Source organism: Ursus americanus, chromosome 5, assembly GCF_024610735.1.
Source record: "Ursus americanus isolate L20-20 chromosome 5, mUrsAme1.1.p, whole genome shotgun sequence".
Taxonomy (NCBI): domain Eukaryota; kingdom Metazoa; phylum Chordata; class Mammalia; order Carnivora; family Ursidae; genus Ursus; species Ursus americanus.
The window spans coordinates 24,505,799-24,528,933 of NC_142131.1; the positions used below are offsets into that span (position 1 = coordinate 24,505,799).

Below are 23,135 nucleotides of genomic sequence, written 5' to 3' on the forward strand. Positions count from 1 at the left end.
CCTTTGTCCTTTCTGATATCTTCCAACCTTAGAACATATCGTGGATTTGTTTTCCCAAATGATCCGTAAATATACTGAATAGAACGGGCTGTAAAATAATCCCCTTGGGAAGCGTCCAGTATAAAAACTTTATGTGGGCAGAGACCTGTCTAGCTCATTCTGGGCTGAATTTCCAGGGCCTAGGACAGTGCCTGACCACATAACATAGTAAGTACTCAATAAATAGGGATTGAATCAAACATTAAGGAATGGATGGAAAACTGGGTAGATAGAAATGACGTTTTTGACATCTTCTGATCACTTTTTAGATAGAGTCTTCTAGTCAGTAAATTGACCTCCTAAATGTATAACAATTGGAACATAATATTTTGTATTTTTCTTGAGGCTATCATGCGGGCTCTGAAGATCAACTGCATCGACTACAAACTAATTATGTGACTTTGGACGAAGGACTTGAGTTTTCTACAGCTGATCTCTCATTAACCAGATAGTGACGGCACCTCCCTCACAGGCCTGTCGGGAGATGTACACATAAAGCCCTTGGTCTGGTTTACAGGAAACGTTCTGTAATGTGAGGTATTGCTTTTCCTACTGCATGCTTCTTTCACACGTGAGATTAATGCCTAATCGTGTAGATGTAAACACTATTGGAATTACTCTATTTTTGCAGGTCCATATATAATCACTTCTCTGCTAGCCACAAAATCGTTTCATCCAAGCCAGCAGCTTGACTTTGTGATGGAACTAGAACGTAAAAAATGTCGGTGCACACTAGCATTTCGAGTTGTAAATAACCAGACCAGTCACAGTATAGTAAAAGAAGGACTTTAGGTTTCTTTGGTGAAACAAAAGCAGGTATAAAAAGTTACAAAGGTTTTAGATTTTCATTCACAAAAAAAAAAAGAAAAAAGAAAAAACCCCAACAGTCATTCACATTTTACACTATACACGTTATAATATAAATACAGGAATGTATTATGTGCATTGTAATGAAAGAGAAAAATTGAAACCTAAGAGGTCAACACAGTGTTGTTCTGTGCTCTGAACACTCGGAGGTGGATTATACTTGGCGCAGCAACCAAGGGAACTTGCTCGAAGACGCTGATGATGGTGGGAGCTACTGTTGTTTCTTCCAAGCCAAAGGAGGTTTCATGGAAACAAATCCGTGTTGGGTCTGCTCCTCTTGCATTTTACTTGTTGTCTACTCTTCTCAAGATTGTTCTAACTGAAATTAGGGAAGGACTCCTAAATGCCGTCTTTCCATTACAGGGCTTTCCTTAAACATTACGTTAAGTGGATAACGATTCAAATTCATCTTCAGCAGTCACTTTATTCAAATAAAGGGGAGAAACCACAGTAGGAAGAGATAGGGAGAAACGTCAACGTGTACACGCCACCTAACAGGAAGAAATACCCACGCTCTGTCTGCAGCTCCTTGCTTAGAATGGGCAAACACCATTTGCTGAAAGCTATACATTTTCCACTCTTCTCATAATAAACACTGAATGCGTTCTATCCATCACATTATTTCATCAGGGACAAAATACCTACATTATATGGTCCCAAATGGTGTGGGGGAAGCATAAAGGCTAACACTGAAAAATAACTAGCATAGTAGGTCAATTTTCAGGTTTGGGGGAAAATAACATCCAATAAATTAAATCAGTATGGCTTACTTCATTTATTTATGTATGCTTCACAGCTGCAGCATTCATACATGAACATTCAAAACTTTATAAAAGATTAAAATGGTTATATATACAAAATTTCTTTCTTTGAATGTGTGTTGTTGTTTTAACCATCCCCCACCCTCCAGAACCCTTAGGTCTATATCCATTTGAAATGTGTTGATCTGTAACCTTGCAAGTTAGTGTTATGAAAGCCATTAAAAAGGAGACCTGGTTGAGTTAATAATTAGCACTTTGACCCCTAAAAAATGCTCCTGGTCCTAGAAAAGTCCTCCATTCAGGCCTTTCTTGTAAGTGAAGAAAAAGGAATGCAGCAAAGAAGAGGTCCACGGTGCAGTCCCTAGTTCTGTGGGGGTCCTGTCAGCCAGGCTCAGCATCACATGGAAGCAAACGGCACTTATGGCTGACATGGCGCCGTGACCTACAAGACCTTGTGTTTGTTAGTTGTCCAGGAAAAGCCGTCCTCAGTCTTGCTGACAAAGGGCAAGTGAAACCATTTCCAGCCTAAACAAACTACAAAAAGCAGCCGAACCAATGATTAAAGACCTCTGAGGCTCCATAATCATCATTAAATATGCCCAAACTCTGTGTGACTTTTTATTTTATATACAGGATTAAAATCAACATTAAATCATCTTATTTACATTGCCATTGGTGCTGAAATGGAGCTTTTTAAATAGTACAGTAGGCTGGTATACATTATAAAATGGTCTGCACTGGAGGCAAATAGAAAACTAAAGAAATTAGATAGGCTGGAAACGGTTACTTTCTGCCCTCATTTTCTTTCATTTTGTTAGCTTTCTTTTTGAATGCCAATACTTTCATTTAAAACGTTTTGGGAGCACAGCAACCCCAAATGACTGGACGGTGGTCCAAAAATCCAAACCAACTGATAATACTTCTCGAGGTGATAGGAAAGGCACAGGAAGTTAGGACTTTGGCTGAAATGATGAAAACACATGTTCGCCATTTTAGGGATCAGCGCCTGGACTCCTGCCACCTCCGGCTCCAACGGTGATCATGTTTTGATGTATTTATTGAATTGTCCTTTGCTGATGAGGAATTTTTAAAGTATTTCTTAGAGTAAGTCCTTTGGTATGCAGACGCTACATGGAAGGAAAGAAAGAAAGAAAGAAAACACAACAATATTACTTGCTCCATACCCTAAACTACCAATACCATAGCCGTAAAATGAGGGTGTCTAGTAGTTGTTATAGCACGGTTGTCCATTCTTTCTAAAGGACCACTTACGGTTCATGCAGGTAATTTTAGGCATAGCCCATCTTCCATTTCCTAGGCAACGGATAGTTGGAAGGTGGCGTTGAATGAAACCATCTTTGCAGTGATATCTAATCAGGGAGTTGATTTCATAACGAGGTTTCATCTTTCCAAAGGTCTTGGCATTTTCTACAACAGGGGGCTGGCCGCAAGCAACTAAAGAAAAGTAAAGTGGGTTACTGCCAATAAGGTAAATATTTCTATTAGTATGAATCTTTTTTTTTCTCTTTCCCTTTTTCTGCTACCCAACCAAGCACCCTCATCAAAGGAAATCATTTAGAACTAAAGAATTGAAATTTTTCAAGAGAAATACTAAATCCTGAGGCTCTGGGCCTAGTTTAAATCTTAGATTATATCACCTGCAGTCGTGTTTTATTAAAAATCATTGAGCTAAATGATCATATATTCAACTATCCATCTGGAAGGGTCACTTTTTGAAAAATTCCAAATTAAAAAGCACCTGTCTCATGCCAACATGTGGCTTGTCGGTATTGTCTCCATCAGCATCCTGAAGTTTGTATTTATTACCCACCTTCAACTGGAACAATAATGGATATGTGACAATTAACTATCACAGTCACCTCCCTGAAAAAACTTACAATCTATAACAACATTGTAGTTCTAAAATATGGATAAAATAAATGTGGACAAAACATAGATTCCTAAGTATAAAGAAAATATCTCTGGTTCCCTTTATGTTTATTTTCCCTGTCTGTCTTCTGCCTGGAAACAGGGGGAAACTCAAGACATAGTATTCATGCCTCAGCTTCGTAATTAACTTATAAATATAAATTTCAACTCTTCAGAAGGGTAAATAAAGGTAAAGCCTGGAATATATAACCATCATTTTAAAGTTACAATGAGAAATTCTGAATATCAACAAACCTAGCAATGTAGAAATAATAATAAAGAAATAGCAGTAAAAGAAAACTTGCAGTTTTGAAATTCAAAAACCTGGGAAAATTGATTCAACTGAATTTGTATTAACTTACAGTTTCATTCAACATTAGTGTGGTTGTTTTAAATTATATACTTCAATAATTAACTTTTATTGACTGTGTTTTGCTATATGTCTCTAATAAAAATATAACTTAACTTCAATATGATTTCCCTAAATGGCACATCCTTTCCATAGTTTACTTTGAGAATTCTGAATCACAAAGCCCATGTCATAGGCTCTCATGAAATTATGCAAATCAACGGGACAATGATTACCAGAAATCTTGGTACCAAGATGTTTGGATGTCAACATCCTAATATCAAAAGTTTACAAACATTAAATTTATTTACATAGTCAGAAGGCTGTTTACAACCATATTCTTTTGCAATGGCAAATGTGGTTTCACTTAAATATTTTGTTCCTCTAATTTGCTTCTGCCTGACAAAACAGCTTGGAACATTTTGACCTCGTGACAAAGTTATCTTTAAAGAAACACAATACGAGCATATCTTTTTACTCACGTAAGACATTGTCACTCAGACATAACCTAAAAATAGATTATGAAGTCATACTACCTATAACTAAGAAATTAGAACTATTTGTGCATGTGAATATTTGATCTTCACAAATTCCTATAAGATAAACCGCAATTTCTAGAAAAATATGTCATTTTCAACTACACTATGTATATGGATCAACAATAACTCCAATCTGGAATATCTGTAGCCTATACTGGTCCAGATATATTAGCAAGTATCAGAGAGAATGAAACCAAAGAGATATAGAAGGTTAAAAACTATCAATTAGATAAATCATTTATACTTGATTCCGTGCTATGCCAACAAATTAAAAGTTGTCATTATCAATGTATAGATTTCTTCCAAAATGATATATGAAGACTTATAATAAAGCTAAAATAATTCAATGAGTGCAGTACTGGGAAGGATAGGCAAATAGACCAGAAATAGATCCATGCATACATGCTCGATACTTGACAGAAGCCACATGGCGAAAAAGTGGGGGAAAGGTAGTTTTTTCACTTGGACAACTGGGTATTATAATGGATGAAAATGTACTTGGTTCCCTACCTCAGAGAATACATGGGAAATCAATTCTAGATGGTTTAAATATAAAAATAAAGAAGGCAAAAACTATAAAACATTTAGAAAACAATATGGAATATCTTTCTGACTTTAGGGTAGGTAAAAAAACAAAAAGGTTTGAACCATAAAGGAAAATGCAACAAAATGGAGAATTCTGTTCATCAATAAATACCACAGTATAAAAGTAAAAACAATGTACAAACTGGGAGAAGATATATGCAACATATATAATTGTCAAAGGATTACTAACCAGGATATTAAAAGAATGCTAATAAATCATATAAAAGAAAAGCAATCAATTTTTAAAAATAAGGAATAGATATGAACAGAAGCTGTACAGAAGAGCTATAAGGGAATGACATGTGAGCATATGAAATGCTATTCAGGGAAAAGTATCCAAGAAAATGCAAATGAAATCACAAGAGATAACATTTCATACCCATTAGATTGGCAAAAATTTTAAAATTCAATAATATCAATCGTTAGAGAAGACGTAGAGTAACAGGACCTCTCACACACTGCTGGTGGGAGTGCAAATTGGTACAACTACTTTGGAAAACAATACGGCATTTTTTAGTAAATTTGATGGTACATATATCCTATGACTCAGCAATGTCACTCCTGGAAAAATAGCCCACGGGAGCTCCCAAAGGCCAGCTAGGAACAGGTTCAAGCCTTTGACTGAAACAGGGTTTATAAGAGCAAAAACACCCAAAATAACCCAAATGTTTACTGACAGGAGAATTGGTAAACAAACTATTATGGAGTTAGGGATACATAACACACTATAAGCAGCAAAGTGAAGAAATACAGCTGAATGTATCAACATGGAAACATCTCACGAACGATGCTGAACAAAAAAAGCAAGTCACAAAATACATACAAAATGATTCTACTTGAAGCTCAAAAATGTGCAAAACAAAACAATTTGCTGTTTACAAATACAAGCATGTGTGATGATACTAAAGTGAAAAGTGAGGGAATGAAGTCGTCATCTACGGTTGGAACTGGTAAGTAAACAGATGGGACTGTAAGGGGCCTGCAGGTGCTCCAAACATGAGCGGGCAGCACGCACTACGCTCTTAAAAAACATGCTTTGAGAGTGACGTTGCCAAGGACAACTAGCAGCTATTCAAGAACGAGACACCCCCGAGAGAATGCTCGTATAGGGAGGTGAGGTTGAAGCACCCCCTGCACCACACAGACCAAGACAGACGACACTAGCAGGATAAGAGAAGGGGTTAAAGGTTGATCACTTTGCTCCTCCCCCACGACTGTGCGGCACCCTGTGCAGAGGTCTTTCCTGAGCCACAGGTTCCCGAAGTTGCAAAAACAACCCCCGGAAGACAACCAGCCTCCCCCAGCATTGTGGGATGCTTTGTGGGCAATCTACTCTGCTCTTGCACCACAGGACTTACAGCGGGAACCCTGGGGTCCAGCCACTGGGAATGTGACTGTGACTGCGAAGCGGGAGGGCCTCCAACAACCAGCCCTTGAACCTTGGCGGACCCAACTCATACCTGCAGCGCCTAACGAACGAGTAACCCCAGGCAGCAGCTTGCCTTACCTGCAGAGCACAGGCAAAGGCACGCTCTGACCAGGGACCTTGGGGGGGGCACAGATCTGCCTCATTCAGATCCCCAAATGAGGAGATTTGCCAGCCCCAGAGCCTGGTTTGCCCACATCTAGGAAAGGTGCTGAGTCACAGCCCCACCTGCTGTGGAGAGTGTCTTCCAGTCCCTCTGACCAGGAGGGCTGATGACAACTCCAAACAACCCAATTAAAAACTGGGCAAAGGACCTGAAGAGACATTTCTCCAAAGATATATGAAAGGCCAAAAGGTAGGTGAAAAGATGCTCAACATCACTAGTCCTGAGGGAATGCAAGTTAAAACCATGATGACATTTCACCTCAAGCTTATTTGAATGGCTATCATCAAAAAGACAAGAGATAACAGACGCCGGTGAGGATGCGGAGAAAAGGGAACTCTTGTGAGATTGTAAATTGATACAGATACTGGGAAAGTAAGGAGGAGGTTTGGGGGAACCTCAAAAAAGTAAAATAGAACTGCTATATATCCAGTAATTCTGCTTCTGGGAACATATCCAAAGGTAACAAAAACACTAGCGCTGAAAGATACCTGCACCCCCATGTTCACTGCAGCATTACCCACAATAGCCAAGACCTGGAAACACCTAAGTGTCCTCCAGGAGATGAGTACATAAAGAAGCTGTGGAATACATACATACATGTACAACAGAGTACTATTCGGCCGTGACGAATGAGGAAATCCTACTATCTAGGACACCACGAAGGGACCCTGAGGGCATAATCCAAGTGAAGTATGTCCAACAGAGAAAGACAGATACTGTACGATCCCCCTTACATGTGGAATCTCAAGCAAATCTAAAATCTAAATCTAAATACGTGGAAACTAAAACAAACAAAAAAACAAGAAGAGGAGAGAAATATATAAAGAAACCAAACAGACTCATAGAACAGGAGATCAGACATGTGGTTACCAGGGTCGGGGGTAGGAGGTGGGGGAACTGGAGGAAAGCGGTCAAAGGTACAAACTTCCAGTTGTAAGATACGTAAGTACTGAGGGTGTAATGTAAGCTGAGGACTGCGGCTAACGCTGCTGCTTGACATACAGGAAAGTTGAGGACAGTAAATCCCAAGAGTTCTCATCACAAGAACATTTTTTCCCCCTTTATTCTTTTCTTCTTTCTTTTCTTTTTATTTTACTATGTGAGAAGATGGATATTAGCCAAACTGTGGTAATCATTTCACAATATATGTAAATCAAGCCATCACGTGGTATGCCTTAAACCTACACAGTGATTTATGAATTATCTCTCCATAAAACTGGAAAATATAATCCTCTTTACAAGTATTAACTGAAAGTAGAATTACTTAGGTCTGTATGTGTAAAGGTGTCTAAGATAATCTGAAAGGAGAAACGAGTCTTTTATGAAAGTCTACATTTATAAAATTCTCCAGCGTATTGCTTAACAAAGAGCTAAGTCTCTATGACTAAAAGTCCAACAGTAGGATGATAAAATACAAGAATCATTTTATTTTGTTTTGTTTTGTTTTGTTTTCCCTTTAATGAGGTGGGGCCAATGTTTTATAAATCTCCTTCCCCCTCGGGAAATGCAAACCATGGTGCTGTTTTTGTGAAACCTTTGTAGCTATAGGGCTGTGGTGGTCAACCTGGAGCAATTCTCTTCCTCTCCCTCCCTCCCCAGGGATAGGTGGTGAAGTCTAGAGACACTGACAGTACAAAGGAAAGGAGGAAGACGTGGAGTGGAGGAGAACGTTATTGGCCTTCAGCGCACTGAGGGCAGAAGTCCTGCTAAACCTCTTTAACGCACAGGACAGCCCGCACAACTAAGCATTGTCTGGACCAAAAGATGAACAGTGCTGCTGTTGAGAAACCCTGCTTTAGGAAAAAATAACAGGGGAACTAGAAGAATGCTCGGATCACAAAGAGAAAAGTGTGACTCCAGGGAACATTTGGAGACCTAAGAAGACAAACATGACATTCAGATTGACAAACAGCTCATTAAATACTTCTTACACTAGAAACAAGGAAAACAGAAAACACTTGATTTGCTATTTTCATGAGTCCCGTGGCAGAAATACGGGAGTAATGCACGTAGCCAGGGAAGCTGCTCATATACAGAAAGGGTATTCAGAGTCAATTCTGCTTTAGTAAGAGAATAACAGAGAGATAGGCCAACAGTTGAGTTTCATCTGAGCTCTGTGCATCTCAGTGTTTTCTTTCTTCTGACAGAATTTCTTACTGTTAGAGTGGAAGTCTTTCCTAAAATATCTACAGAGTGTGTATTTTTAGTTGATTATTTTTTATCCAAAGACAAATCAAATGGATTTCATATTTTGCATCTATACTCTAACTCAATGAAACAGTCTGGGTAAATTTAGAGGCTAAATTTTCATGTTCTAACACCATTATCAATTGTAAGCAGGTTAAAAAAATTTTATAGAATTCCTATTTTTTAAAGAAAGAAGTCTGGACAGTGTGCCTTAGAAGTTCAAACACACTGGTCAATAATAAACACTTTTTAAAATCAGGATTCGTAATTTTATCTGTTTAATGTCAACTAAGCAATTCTCATTACAGAGCTTACATTTCAAATGCTATTATTTTATCACATGTTGAAGGTTTTCAGCCAGAGATACAGCAATTTTGTTTTGTGCTATTGTTTACACACAAGGAGCTTCTAAGGGAATGATGAAAAAATTCAAATGCCTACAAAGGCCAGGCACTTAAGTACAATGAGGGAAGGAGCCAAGAGCTGGAGACTGTAGTCCCCACTGAAGGAGAGTGTTGGTTTTCAGCTCCAGCACTTCAAAGCACTCATAAATTTGAACACGGACCAAATGGTACCAGTACTTATTTTTCTACAAAAGTAAAAAATCCAGATTATTTTATAAGTATCCCAATTTTTAAATGTTGATAACTAGTTTTTCTTAATGTTCACATCAGAATAAACAGGTGGATAGGCTCTTCGACAACACTTTGTTTTTCTTAAAGATACTACCAGGTAGCTGCCTTTTTTTTTTTTTTAATATAAATGCTACATTGTTAACTTAGCATCTGAAATTTAAGGTAAAGACATTACTGAAAACAAACGTTTCAAATGTATTGGAAGAGTGAAATATTCCAGAGGCAGCAAGAGACGTCACACGTGACATTCAGTTCGTGTCTTGAAGGAATGAAGTTTATTCTTCCTGAACGCACTTGATAACTGAAATGCAGATTAAGTACATTATTAATTAATCATTACCTGTTCCTTTCTTGCAGGTATAGGTGAGATGATAATTGCAGGGAACATCATTCCATTGGCCATTCTCATGCCAAATGATTACAACACAATCTTCTCCAGCAGAAAAGAAGCTGTCTGGCTGGTTGGGCCTCCAGTTCTCATATTGCTGTGAAAATGGAGGAAGAACAGAACTAACTACTTGATGGTTAAAAAGTAGTAAATGATAAGAGTGATGGGGCCATAACGTGACAATGGAATTAGAAAGACTCAACAACTTCTTTTGAACTATCTAATTAAAATGATTTTCATGGTAAAGAAAAAGACTTTTACACTCTGAGTGGAAAAAATATATATCTCAAAGTCTCTCTTCAACAAACATGTATTTTTTTCCCTTTGGCAGTGAGTTATGTCTGAGAAATTTTGTTCTAGTCATCCCAGATTTCAAAATATATAATCAATGCTCAACTTCAGAAATTTAATCATGTTATTATTATTAAACATAACAATATTAGTGGAAGTGGAAGTAGAGAAAAAAATCCATAATCTCGTCACTCTGTCATGTTTTCTCCCAGGCCTTACCTGCAGGTATAATTTAATGTAGTTGTGATTATAATACAATAGGATTTTTATTCTTTCTTTTACATCTTATCACTTTAAAGTACCTTTTCTTGCCTTATTTAATGTGATTGTTTTTATCTAAGTTCATTTATTTGGTTAAAAGAACTGAGATGTTTGCTATATTTATTTTTCAGTTATCCAATATACATACACCAATCATTTCATATTCAACCTTCCTGAGTAATTCTGTTTCAGATGTGATTCCTGTGTGCACCACACAGTTAAGTTTTGCTTTATGATCTAAACTAGAAGTTGTTTTCTCTTAATAGGAACATTTATCACATTTAAGCATATTGACATAAAAGATAAGCTTTTAAAAATATTTCTTACTATGGGGCGCTGGGTGGCTTAGTCGGTTAAGCATCTAACTCTTGGTTTCGGCTCAGGTCATGATCTCATGGGCTCCAAGCTCAGTGGGTGGATGCTTGAGAGTCTCTCCCTCTGCCCTTCCCCCAACTCACACATGGGTGTGTGTGCATAAGCTCTCTCTCTCGAATAAATAAATCTTTAAAAAATACGTATATCATACTATAAAATATATATTTGCTTTTCTTTGTGCAATTTACATTCAGATGTATTGAATTTTACTGATTTGATGTTTTTCTATTGGTTATCTTTATATCTGTGTCTTTGTGTCTTTAGATGCTATCTTTTTTTAAAGATTTTATTTATTTATTTGTCAGAGAGAGAGAGAGCAAGCACAAGCAGGGGGAGCAGCAGGCTCCCCGCTAAGAAGGAGCCTGATGCAGGACTCGATCCCAGAACTCTGGGATCATGACCTGAGCCGAAGGCAGACGCTTAACCAACTAAGCCACCCAGGCGTCCCTAGATGGTATCTTTTGATTCCCCAGTCTGAGCAATGATATATAACCAGAAATATCTTTTACCTTCTGTCAAAGTAACACCTGTCATTTGTTTAGCACCTAGAATGGATGAAGCCTCTTCTAGGTTCTTGGTATGCATTATCTCTTAAAAGCATCCAGCAGGATTGAGAGTAACCTGAACCTCTGAGATGTTAGGCACCCAAGATTCTTGGGTTTACATTAATTTATTATTACCTTAAAATGCTGCCCCCATAGCCTATAATTATATGAAAAACACAGGCCCTGCCTATTCAAAAATAATAAACTTTGGACTATAAATCAGAGAGTGACCGCCTAGTCTTGGGTCTCCTTGTAACTAGAATGTGACATGGGATACGTTTGTTCAGTGTCTTTCAGGCTCAACTTGAGAATCACTTTGCCAATATGCTTTGCCTACCGTCATGTTGCACATCTTCCATTAATGCTGAGAACACAGGTGAACACAAACTGCCTTCACTCAGTAGAAGGACAGATTCAGGTTGATGTAATGATGGCTAATAGGACTATCTTTTCTGGGCCTACAGATCTATAAGTCTTTCTTTGAATTATATTTAAAATAAGTCTGTGGCTTGAAGTGAATTAGGAGATTTTATTTGGGAAAGATAAAGTTGGGGAAGAAAAAACTGTATGTAAGAGTAAAGCAACTGTTTCCAATTCTGGCATGCCAAAAAACCAAAACCAACCAACCAAACAAACAAAAAGCACCATGGCTACCTTTTACGTCTTTCAAAAACACATAATAAAATAGCTTAGAGAATATCTGTATTTTTTCTTTCTTCTCAGAAAAAAAAAGAGCTTTCAAAACTTTTAAGTAGGGTAAAAACCTTGATCTTTGATAAAATAATTTGTGAGAAGATCTAAAGTTTGAAAGCCTCCAGATTAAGAGACTTTCTACTTTTCCTTCAATCTATTTGCATAGCTTTGCTTTAAAAGCCTCCTCAATCATGCCAAAATTAAGATAGGAGATAAGAGATCCCCGCTATGTAAAAAAGAGTCTTTGGAAAGTAATAAAATTGCAAAGAACCAAGGGAAGCTTAATAAAGGCTGTGGTTTTTTTGTTTCCGTTTGTTTTTTGTGGGCTGTTTTTGGTTTGTCTGCTTTTACCAAAACACAGAATGAAGGGTGTTATTTTTCTGGTGGAAATCCAGAAATTACATGGACTGAAATCCAATTCTAGTAGCCTAAATGGTACCACTGAGTTACTGTCCAGACGGCCTTGGAAAGGATGCTCACAGGACCATACTCACAGAAGTGTCTCTGAGTGGCAGGTCTCCCTGCAACCAGGAACTGACATTTGCTCTAGAAATGGGTTTCTAATTATTTCTCTATTTCCTTCTCTTTGCTAACTTCCCTTCCCTTATCATCTCTCCCCCTCCACCCATGAAGCCTTTTTTTGTCTTTTTGCTAGTCTTTTTAAGTAGATCATAAACAAGGAAATGGAACAAAAAAGCAGAGATAGAAGTCACATTCAGCCTGTTGCTGATGTATATAACTAAATGGTCGTTAACAGACAAATTAAAACAGGATCAAAATAAAAATTGTTAAATGAAATGAAATGAATAAGCAAAGGAATAGGAATTCCTTGAAACTAACAAAGATCTGTATTTAATACTTTTTAATGGCCAAAGGTTGCAGAATTCCTCAAATATTTATGGATTTTGGAACTCAATGATTTCTAGCTTACTTTCTAACTAACCTCTTACGGAAATGAGTAAAAGTCAAAGGTGGAAAATGTTCCAACATTTCAACAGGACGTGCAGACTGTGCAATGCTCCCTGCTTCCCTGCCCCTCCCCACACTGCTCATGTCTCTCCCTTGCTTTGTCTTCGCAACAACTATTAACTTCTAATGTCCCATATAATTTATGTGTTGTAGTTTCTTCTTCTTAGTAGAATGTAAGCTCATTGAAGACATGAATTTGGGGTGCTTTTGTTTACTACTGTATCCTCAGGGCTAGGAATTACACCTGGCACACACTGGTACTGTTTAATAAATAATTTGATATTTAGGAATAATGAACAACAGCGTGTGTTGCATTCTTCCTTATCCATATCTACTTCTAATTGAAGATGTTGCCTGCTGCTACCAAATGGTGGGAGAGACAGGCAGTAACCATTCTGGAAAACGGTTGGTAATATGTATCAAGAGCCTCAAAAAGTTCCAACCCTTAGACCCCCTAATTCTACTTCTAAAATTCTATCCTAAAAAGTAATCAGAGATGAGACAGTAGTTTATCTAAAATATTATTTATACTAGCAGTAATTGGGTAAAAATCTACAGAGTGTATATATATTCAATAAATTATGGCACGGGTATGGTCAGACAAGTGGTATATCATATAAGCACTAAATATCTTGTCTGTGAAAAATATATAAGGAGATGGAAAATGTTAAAAGACATGTTAAGTTAAAATTAAAAAGCAAAATACTAAAAATACACAATGATCCGAATTTTACACATACTCTCAGATACAGCTGTGTGTGTGTGTGCGTGCACACCCATTTGCACGTCTGTGATAGACCAAAAGGAAATGCAGTAAAATGTGACAAAGCTTATATCTGAGTTCTATGAGACAGAGGTAATATTTTGGTCTATATATTCTTCTATATTTTCCACTTCCCTAGAGTGAACACGGATTATTTTTCAAATTGGTAAAAATGAACAATGTAAAATGATCTATGCAGTGATCAGAAAGAACTTATAAAATTCTTAGCTAACCCTTTTCTAATTTAACCTCAACAAATATCACTTCAAGTTGCCAGTTACTTGACTGCCACGGATTTTGCAGCTGACATTTCCTCCTGATCTGAACAATGACCGTCTCATTTTCACACTGAAATGTGATTCAGATTCCAGGCCACTGAAGTGATTCTCAGGGCTTACGCTGCCCAGACTCAGACCTCTGGTAAAAGATTTAATTGTTTTTGGTGGGAATTACATTTGGCTTGCGACAGTGATTTAAAACCTGTGTTCTGTGTTGCTGCTTGGGCAGAACTGTGACTTAATGGTGCAGGACCAAACTTTGGGTCTGTGGTTTTCACAAGAATGTCTGATACCCACAGGCATGTCACACTATTACCTCATATCTGATAGCTCCATCGTGCAGATTTATTTTGGCTAGGATGCTTTGATTTTGTTCCATGTTATTGCCTAACTCACTTAGCAAAGGAAACTTCACTTTTCTGAATAACTTTCTTTGTGTCCCCCTGAATTCTTTACAGCTTTTTTTAAAAATATCACTTGCAGGGGGAAAGGGTATAAAAAATAAATCGTTGACTTCAGGTTTAATACTGTACTTTTTTTTCACTAAAGGTAAACGTTAGAAAGAGATCTCTCTTCAGGAAATCAGTTCTGAGTTATACGAATGTAATAGAGCCTCTCTCATATAGGCAGTGTCTTCTACATGCAGAAATGTAGATTCTTGGAATGAACAGAGAAAAATGCCCCCGCTCCCATCTTGATATTTTTCTCTTCGTTTGGAATTCTAAGCAAACATCCTGGGTGGGGATGCCACAGCTACGTGGGCAAACGAAGAATTATTCCAAAAAGCCAGCGCGGTTTGTGGAGAATTCATTTTAACACCATCGACAAACACCAATGCTGATCAGACCTTTGCACATTCGTCTGTGTCTCAGAGACGCCTCTGCCCCAACCCAAACCCCAAACTCTCATTGCCTCCCCCAGAAAACAGAATTAGATCAAACTAAATTACTTCGCATTTTCATTCTCCTCTGATGGCAAAGAAAATGACGACAAAACTCGAGTAGTTGATGTAAAGGAAGCCAGCTCAAGATAGCAAATTTTCTACATGTTCTATATCAAACTTGCACTTTAAGAGATAACTATTTTATATCAGTATGAAGTTGCTTAATGTTGTACATTATATGACATAGTTACTCTTAGAGTTCCAGTTAAATGACTATTCTCTGTAGAAAACAAAAGTGCCAAAAAGACAACTATTTCAATTAAATTGGATTTAATAACTTTCAGTTATTGTTTTCTCTTTCTTTTTCCCCCAAATGGGTTCAAACCAGTCAACTGCCAAAAGCATAAAATGATTCAAAAAATCCTGGCCAAAATCCAACAGCTAAGCATGGTTCTCTCACATGAAAACTGTCTCCACAAACCAGAGAACTCATTTTGAACCAGTCCTAACACTGAGAGGAAAAACTTAGAACAGACTGAAGTTATTCATCAAAATCTATCAAACTTTATATATGCTTAGCTTACTCTGTTTCAAATAATCTATATTTTGTTGTCAAAAATTTGTTTCTGTCTCACATTAACATAAAAGTGAAGAATTAACCTGCAGTTCTTCTGGAGCACGCAGGACTTCCCTGCCTGCCAAATTCTTCACTCTGAGAGAGTGACCTCAATTCCACAGACCTACGAGGGACCTGACTCGTTTTTCTCAAGCAGCATGGCTGAAGAGATATTCTCTCCTCCCAGCTCTTTGCAAGTCTCCAACTTGATTCCACAAATATACTGAGGAGGGTAAAGTGTGTGTGTGTGTGGGTGTTTGGGGGTAGAGGTGGGGTCTCTGTCTTTGAAAGTTATTAGCAATCTACTAAAGGGCTGACATCCTTTCAAGGTGAATCTCTGGTTATATAGTGTCTAGGAGTCCCAACTATCAGTCAGATACCAAACAATCTTTTTATCTTTAAAATACACACCACACAGCCATGATCAATGGCCCTAAAATCTCAGCAGATAACTGGTATCACAAGCATGAACAAAACAAATTGATGATAAAAATGTAATGCGACTAATTGACCTTTTCCTTATGCGGAGATGGAGAACCGCCCTTTTTCTGAGGTTAAAAAAAAACCCATTATTTCAGAAATATACAAGATTTAGAAATAAACCAGGTGCTTTGCTTTAAAAAAGGAGTTTCTTGGGTTCAGCTTTTAGCATGGCTCTCAGTTAAAGAAAAGAAACAAGATATCCAATGTTAATCAGTTACTGCTGTGACAGTCACAACCCAGCTGGTCCTTCACTTGATACATATATAAGCAAATTCATTTACGAGGAAAAATGCAAACAGCTAGGTGGTGAAAAGGGAAGACTAGAGCAAGGAAGGTTCTTGAAAAACAGAATGACTTAGTCTTATCCCTCCATGCAACATTCCAAATAGTGTGTTTTTCCGCATCAAGTTAAAAAAAAAAAAGTCTTTCCAAGAGAATGTCAATTCAAAAATCAACACTTCAAAGGCACGAGGTCATGTTTCAACCTCTAGTGGTAAAAGAATCCCCCAAACATTAAAGTCTTGTTTTTAAATCGCTTTTATCAGCATCTTAAAACAAAGAAGTTTTCAAAGCAACTGGTCCTATCAAAACTTCATTGATAATTAACTCTTCTCCATAATATTTGACCCATTTCAAGTTATTTTCATTGAGTTTTTATGATTTCTTAACTTGGTCAAATAACTACAAAGAATCATCACCGGCACTAACTACTTCTCCTAAAAAGTTAGATACTCTTTAGACTCTCTTGATTTCTCTTTCCTCTCTACTGAAAAGAAAACACAATGTTCACAGACACTAGATCAGACTGATGTTCACCCTTCTGTGAGACACAAATGTGGGACCTACCACTGTCGCTCGCACACGTAGAAACACAGACGGACGCACACAGCCCTACAAATACAGTACTTCCTGGCACTAGGGAAGAATTATCTACAATGTTTAGAAATGACCCTATTTCCACAAACCTGTGTGACAGATAGGTTCTCGCCATAAATACAACACAGAAGATCCAAAGTGGTTAGTTAGAGGAATAGATAGCCGTAGACCTCTTGAGATGCTAAAACCAAGCTGCCCATTAGACAGACTTGAATGCTAACTGAACAATTCTTACACACTAGTCAACCACTGCGTACAGTTCGAATGTGCGCCTGAGAAAGAAGACAACTTATTTCATATTGTGGATCTATAGGGTTTCTCATGTATAACTGAAACTACAATTCTTGAATCTGCAGCTGCCAGGGGCCTACTCTATCTATCTATCATCTATCTATCTATCTATCTATCTATCTATCTATCATCTATTTATTTATGTATCATCCACCTAGCCACATATTTAGCTATAATTTTCCAGTTTAGATTGAGTCACTTTTTATTCTTTAAAATTCACTATAATTTAGATTATCTAGAACGGCCAACTAAAGCCTCTATGTTTTAGAACTATTATGGATTTTGCCAAGTGCACTTAAACAATAACTAACACACATTCCATTGATAAAAACCATTCTTGACATTTGTCCAGTGAAGCTGTCCTGTGACATAATATATTATTTTAATTGTTGGGAAAACTTACTAAGTCTTCCAGCTATAATTCAGAATCTTTTTCCATGAACGGTCTAGTCGCTGCTTTCCACCGACTCTCCCTCCCCCCAAACACTGCTAATTTAATTCACTGTAAAACGTTTCATAAGAAAACCAAAAAAGTCCTCTAGGTTCACATACCAATGAAACTGGCCAAGGAAAACTTTCCACTGTGTTCTATTATTGTGTGTAAAGTGAAGATACGGGGAAGACTGGATCTAATATTTGCCCCAGTTGTTAGGACTTTACTAAGCATGTGATTCCGTGTGTTAGCTTCACACTGCATTTGAAAAATCATTTAATTTCACATTTAACTTTCAGGTTCACAATATCATGCAAACCATACTAGAATTTTTAAACTCAAAACTACAGGAACTTAATTCACGGGAAATACTATTCTTAACTAGCCCTAAGGGGAGTTCTGGGTATGTGACGTTTTAAACACAAAATACAATATGGCCACTAGGTGGTGATCTCTACCCATTATTATATTATGAATTACCAACTAAGTTACTTAACACATACTTTACAATAACCCCCCGAATCATGATTATTTACTTCATGTGGCAAGATTAGAGGATTATCTGTGATATGTCCCCTCAGTTTTGTGAGGGGAAAGCAGGAAGAGAATACTTTGCTAGAAGATGGGCCTCGGCTAAACAGAATTTACCACTGTGACTGCATTCTCTTTTGTCACAGGTCATGGAGGCTATAATCTGAATTTTCTAACTGATTGGAAAGTTTATCTACAATAGTTTTTCTCCATTTTGCCTTTTAAAATTATCAGATTATTTATGTTTACAGGTGAGACTTTTTCAGAAGCAAAGCAAACGTATAATAGCCACCCCAAATCCTTACAAAAGGGCAGATCATAAAAAACAGCTAACTATGCACTCAAATTAACATCTGCAGTGTGATTCATATGTCATTTGTTTTTAGGTAAAAACTAATCCAGACTAGGCATAAAAAGTGGCACCTGGATTTAAGAGTGGATTTCTCTGTGTGCAAAGTCCTGTCATCTCCTGGGACTGAGGGTGCCACGGCTGTACTCTCACAGCTCCAAGTAACACCGAAACGCGGGCGATGCCAAGGGAAAACAGATAACCACCAAGTATAAAAGCAACCTCCACAAATAGAAAACGCTTTCCCAAGAGGACCGCTTCCCCATTTGAAACATATGCTGATAAGAAACCACCTTTTCACGAAATAAAGAAATAAAGAACTCATAATAATCACTCCCGGTTACCCCCAGCCTCTCAGAACAGAGGTCAAATGGTTATCTGCAAGGAAGTTAGGAGGACTACTTATTACAGAAATCAAAACATTTGGTACCTTTAAAATGCCTTTGTGCCCCCCAGATGGCCGAGGTACACAATAGGCGTTTGTTTCCAGTCTTTGGGTGTATATTTCACTTTGTTGTATTTAACTCCTAGGGGCAAATGACCAGCCTTTGAGTAGAGATACGCCTCTTCAGATCCTTGTACTTGCTTAAGGTTAACTCTGGTCTGGGTCCTGTTTTATTTATGTTTTAAGGGAGGTTATAGTTTTGCTGTTGTCTTTCAGTCAAACACCAAAAGGAAAAGAGCTGCTTTGTTTTAACGGAGAAAGAGACATTTGTTTTGGTGTCATTGCCCTGGGCTGGCAGGCTGGAGTTGGATCCTAGAAACATGAATATGCTGAAGGGAAGAGAAACTAACTTGGGGTCTCCTGGTAGTTGTTAAAGTGGCAATATGCCCATTATTTTCCTAGCTGGCAAATCTCCGTGCGGGAGAGACAATGTGGCAGCTCTGAGTACAGCGCTAATCTCCTGTAATAGCGTGAGCTCACTGCCCTACAAAGCTGTAATTATCAACAGCATTTTCCAAAGGATGTGAGTTCCTCCCACCATGAGAGCCCTTGGAGTGGGGGAAGGGGGAGGGAGGCAGACAGAGCCCCACGGAGCCCTTTGCATTTAACCCCCACTTAAATGGTGATGGTGGGCTCCTTCACCCCAAGCTTGTTTGCACAGGTCTTCAGTCAGGAAGTGCTAAGGATCTGCATGCAGTGGGAAACTGCCAAAACCCATTCCACATTTTCGTTTGCCTTTTCCATGAATTGTGTTAAAGCAATTAGCAATTACATTTAAATATCTCTATGTGATTTTAGAGTTTCGTAGAGCACTCCTGGAAAAGCATCTGTGAGAAGGAACTACCGCATTGATAATTTTTTTAAGGATAATCTTGTCAATGATGAAATGATTTTCCAGGGATGGGTAAGGGTTCTTCCAGCTATGTGACATATCGCTAGCTCTCTGCACTCAAGGAAAAGCAAGGTGGAGATGAGGGTTTTATGTTCCAGAACCACTCTATGGCTTGTTATATTTCACACGAAGAGTCACAAGAACCAGTTCTTGGTTTCCAATCAAGCTGCACTGCAACACAAGTAAAAATTTTTATTAAGAGCTCAGTGGTCTTTTGCAGAACAGAAACTGAGAATTCTTCCACTCATGAGTAATGTGTTAAAGGATGAGGAAACAGCATATGTTTTCCTTGGCTTTTAGGTTAATATAATGAAGGCTGTGAGGTTTAACATAATTAAATTAATGTTGATATGCAGTGTGACTTGTTCACAGAGAAGTGGCATTTGACTTGGAGCTCAAACCACACCACAGCTGACACACATCCATCTGCAAATACTTTTTCGAAAGTCTAACATTTTCAGGTAGAAAAAGTAAAACTTAAGTTTTTGGTTTTGGGGGTTTTGTTTTTCGTTGTCTTCTGCCAACTCATGGGCAATCCTTTCAAATGAGCAGAAACCTACAAACAAGCTTGGAAAACACAGGGAATTAGTTCATACTCTTGATTCTCTTTTCAATGTCCAAGACATCTGGGAGAGGGAGGAGGACAGGAGCCTTTGTGTTTATAAAAGGGAAATAATGATACATTACTACAGGAAAAAATAATGGTTTATAGCCTGCGAATTGTTACTCCTTTTCTCTGGCCTTTTAAGTGTCTCTTCCTGAGTTAAGGGCTATTTCTTTATGGTTTCTACCTTTTTTCAAAGCTGGGTTTTCTCACAATACTTTGTGTGACAGACTGACATGTTTATTTATGTAAAAAGGTAAAGGGGCCTCTGTATTTGAAGTCAGTCCACAAATCTGGCCCTCCTCATGCATCAACTCTAACCAGGGGGGTAACCTGGTGTCCCGAATTCCAGGTGTGCCAGTTGCCAGTGCTGAACACCATGCTTATCAAATGAAAAAAAAAAAAAAAGGCAAAATGCACTTATCGTCTAGAAGTATTTTTTCAAGTAGGATTTTTTTAAGTGCAAAAGGCTACCAATTATCTTTTTGTGATCTCTTTAACTATCAAGGGGTAAGATGAGTTGGTTAGAGCTCGAAAGTAAGATATGGATGGTTCTGTGAATTAGTAGCTTGTTGGAGAACTTGCTGGTTAGAGTCAGACAAGTGCAGAGGAGAGGGAGTCTTTCCGCCTCCTCCAGTGGTAAGCCACACAGTGAAGGAGGCCGTGACTACTGCCTGGGAAGCTGACAAGCCAGCAACCTCTCCGGGCACGGTGGAGTGCCCACAGAATGGAGATGGCAGAAGGAAAATGTGGCAGCGATGTAGAAAACGTTTTTAAAAAAATACATAAGAGTAAAGTCAGGGATTTTTTTTCCAAACAAACTCTCCAAAAGTTCCCCAACATTTTTAAAATGGAACTGGATTGTCAGCTCCGTTCAATCCTCAACCTCTGCCCAACACTATCTAAGGTGACGTTTTCCTTTGAAGTGACTGCTTCTGATCCGCTGAAGCATCCAATCCCCAGTGGCGAGGGGTAAGCTTTGATGGTGCTGCAGAAACTCACCAAGGAGAAGAGAGGAAGGACCAAATTCTCCCCTTGTGAGAATTCATTCCTGAGGGTCAGAGAGAGGAGGGGGCAAGACTGTAACAGTTTTCATCTCTGAGGTCCACAGGCTGATTTTAAACCACTGGCTGGGGAGATCTGTTATAAAAAGTAGTGTCACGAAGGCCCCTAACAGTTTCCAGTCCCTAATTGTGCTATCCATGGACACACCATAGCCTGTAGTTGAAAAGAAAGTTGTGGAAATGATTTTGCTAGGGCAGGATAAATGATTCCATAGTGTTGCCTGATGTCTGGCTCCTTCTGTGCTTGAAAGAACAGACTCAGATAGAAGGTGAATAAATGAAGCTCTGTCCAGCCTTAGGCAACCAATGCATCCTTGGTCAACCAATCTATAACAAATAAAGTGATTTGATAACATCCAGGAGTAAGATTTTCTTTGCTTATTTTATTACATTTTGGATTTGGATAATAAGGTTGGTTTTTTTAAAGTCATTTTTCTTCAGAAAGTATAATGACAGAATATGTGCCTATCTTGAAAAAAAAAATCCTCCTTCTAAGTTTTGAGTAATTGTTGGTTTCCTAAAGCTTCATGGAAAAATCTGTCCTGATATAACTCAATCCTGCAGGGGTGGCAGAGGCTGAAAGGTTTGCTTTCCATTTTTTTCTTCCCAGAGCTTATTGTAAATGTATTCTTGGGACAACCACGGACAAGACTGTCATCATTTCCAGTAGGCACATCTGTTTTCCTTTGGGTTAATAACTTTTGTAAGATGCATTATGCTCAGCTATATATATTGGTTTGCGGGGAACTTTTTTTTTCTTTTCACCATTTTTGAAATCTCACCTATTACGTTTTAAGTTTTTCATACTGGTACAACATTAAATAAAATATTTAACTTAGATGAACAAGAATTGTCACAAAGAGATTCTGCCAAAAGACTTAACTGGTCATTTCATGATTCAAAAGGTAACGGAGTAAGTTGGTCGAGCAATGTATAAATATTAATTGTCATTTTAAAAAAACATTTATTAAGTATCTATTTTTGTCAACAATTCTGCCAGGTGCTGAAGAAACAGAGATGAAAGTTAATTCCTGCCTCAGAAAGCTCAGTGTCAGGAAATCAGCCCCACAAGGGTCAGTGGTAAGATGGGAAAAGAACACAAGGGGCTTCTGGAACACAGTGGAGAAGATCTTAGTCACACCCAAATGGGAAGGCTTCCTGGAAGAAGGAAACTCTTGGCTAAACAAGGCATTGAACGTTAATTAAATAAAATTAGGATAAGCGATGAGAACATTCTAAGCACTAGGGTAAGACTATGCAAAGATCTTCTGGAATTAGAAGTCATGGCTTATTCCAGGAACTGTGAGTATTTTCAGATGATATAGCTTAGGAAGGGAGGTGGAATTGCTGGGCTTGGTATGGCACGCTAATAACTAGAATTTTATACCGAAGGCAAGAGGAAGGTATTGCAGAATTTCAAAAAGAGAGTAACAAGAGTTCATAGCAGGGGGAGAGGCAGGTCATAGGCACTGGAAAACAGATCTGGGGGAAACACTTCAGACTAGTCATTCATTTAACAATTAGGTTAAAGAAAGAACTTAAAAGTCAGCTAAAAGTATAGAAGCTAGATAAGAAATGTTTGTTTAAGTTTGCCAGCTTTAATGTGTATTTAACTTGGATGG

The 23,135-nt window shown here is 38.1% G+C and overlaps 1 protein-coding gene across 6 annotated transcripts in view; it reads right to left on the bottom strand.

Annotated features, from left to right (window-relative positions):
• Window positions 1–811: 811 nt before the first annotated feature.
• The window catches only part of VCAN (versican), a 155,300-nt gene continuing 132,976 nt past the window's right edge, over window positions 812–23,135 (bottom strand). For all 6 annotated transcript variants that reach the window (XM_087862008.1, XM_045796330.2, XM_087862007.1 and 3 more), the window contains 3 exons: window positions 9,824–9,968; window positions 2,940–3,122; window positions 812–2,794 (listed from right to left, as the gene is read on the bottom strand). In XM_087862008.1, coding sequence (XP_087718134.1) covers window positions 2,667–2,794; window positions 2,940–3,122; window positions 9,824–9,968 — 456 coding nt within the window. In that variant the 3' untranslated portion in view covers window positions 812–2,666. The remainder of the gene's footprint in view (window positions 2,795–2,939; window positions 3,123–9,823; window positions 9,969–23,135) is intronic.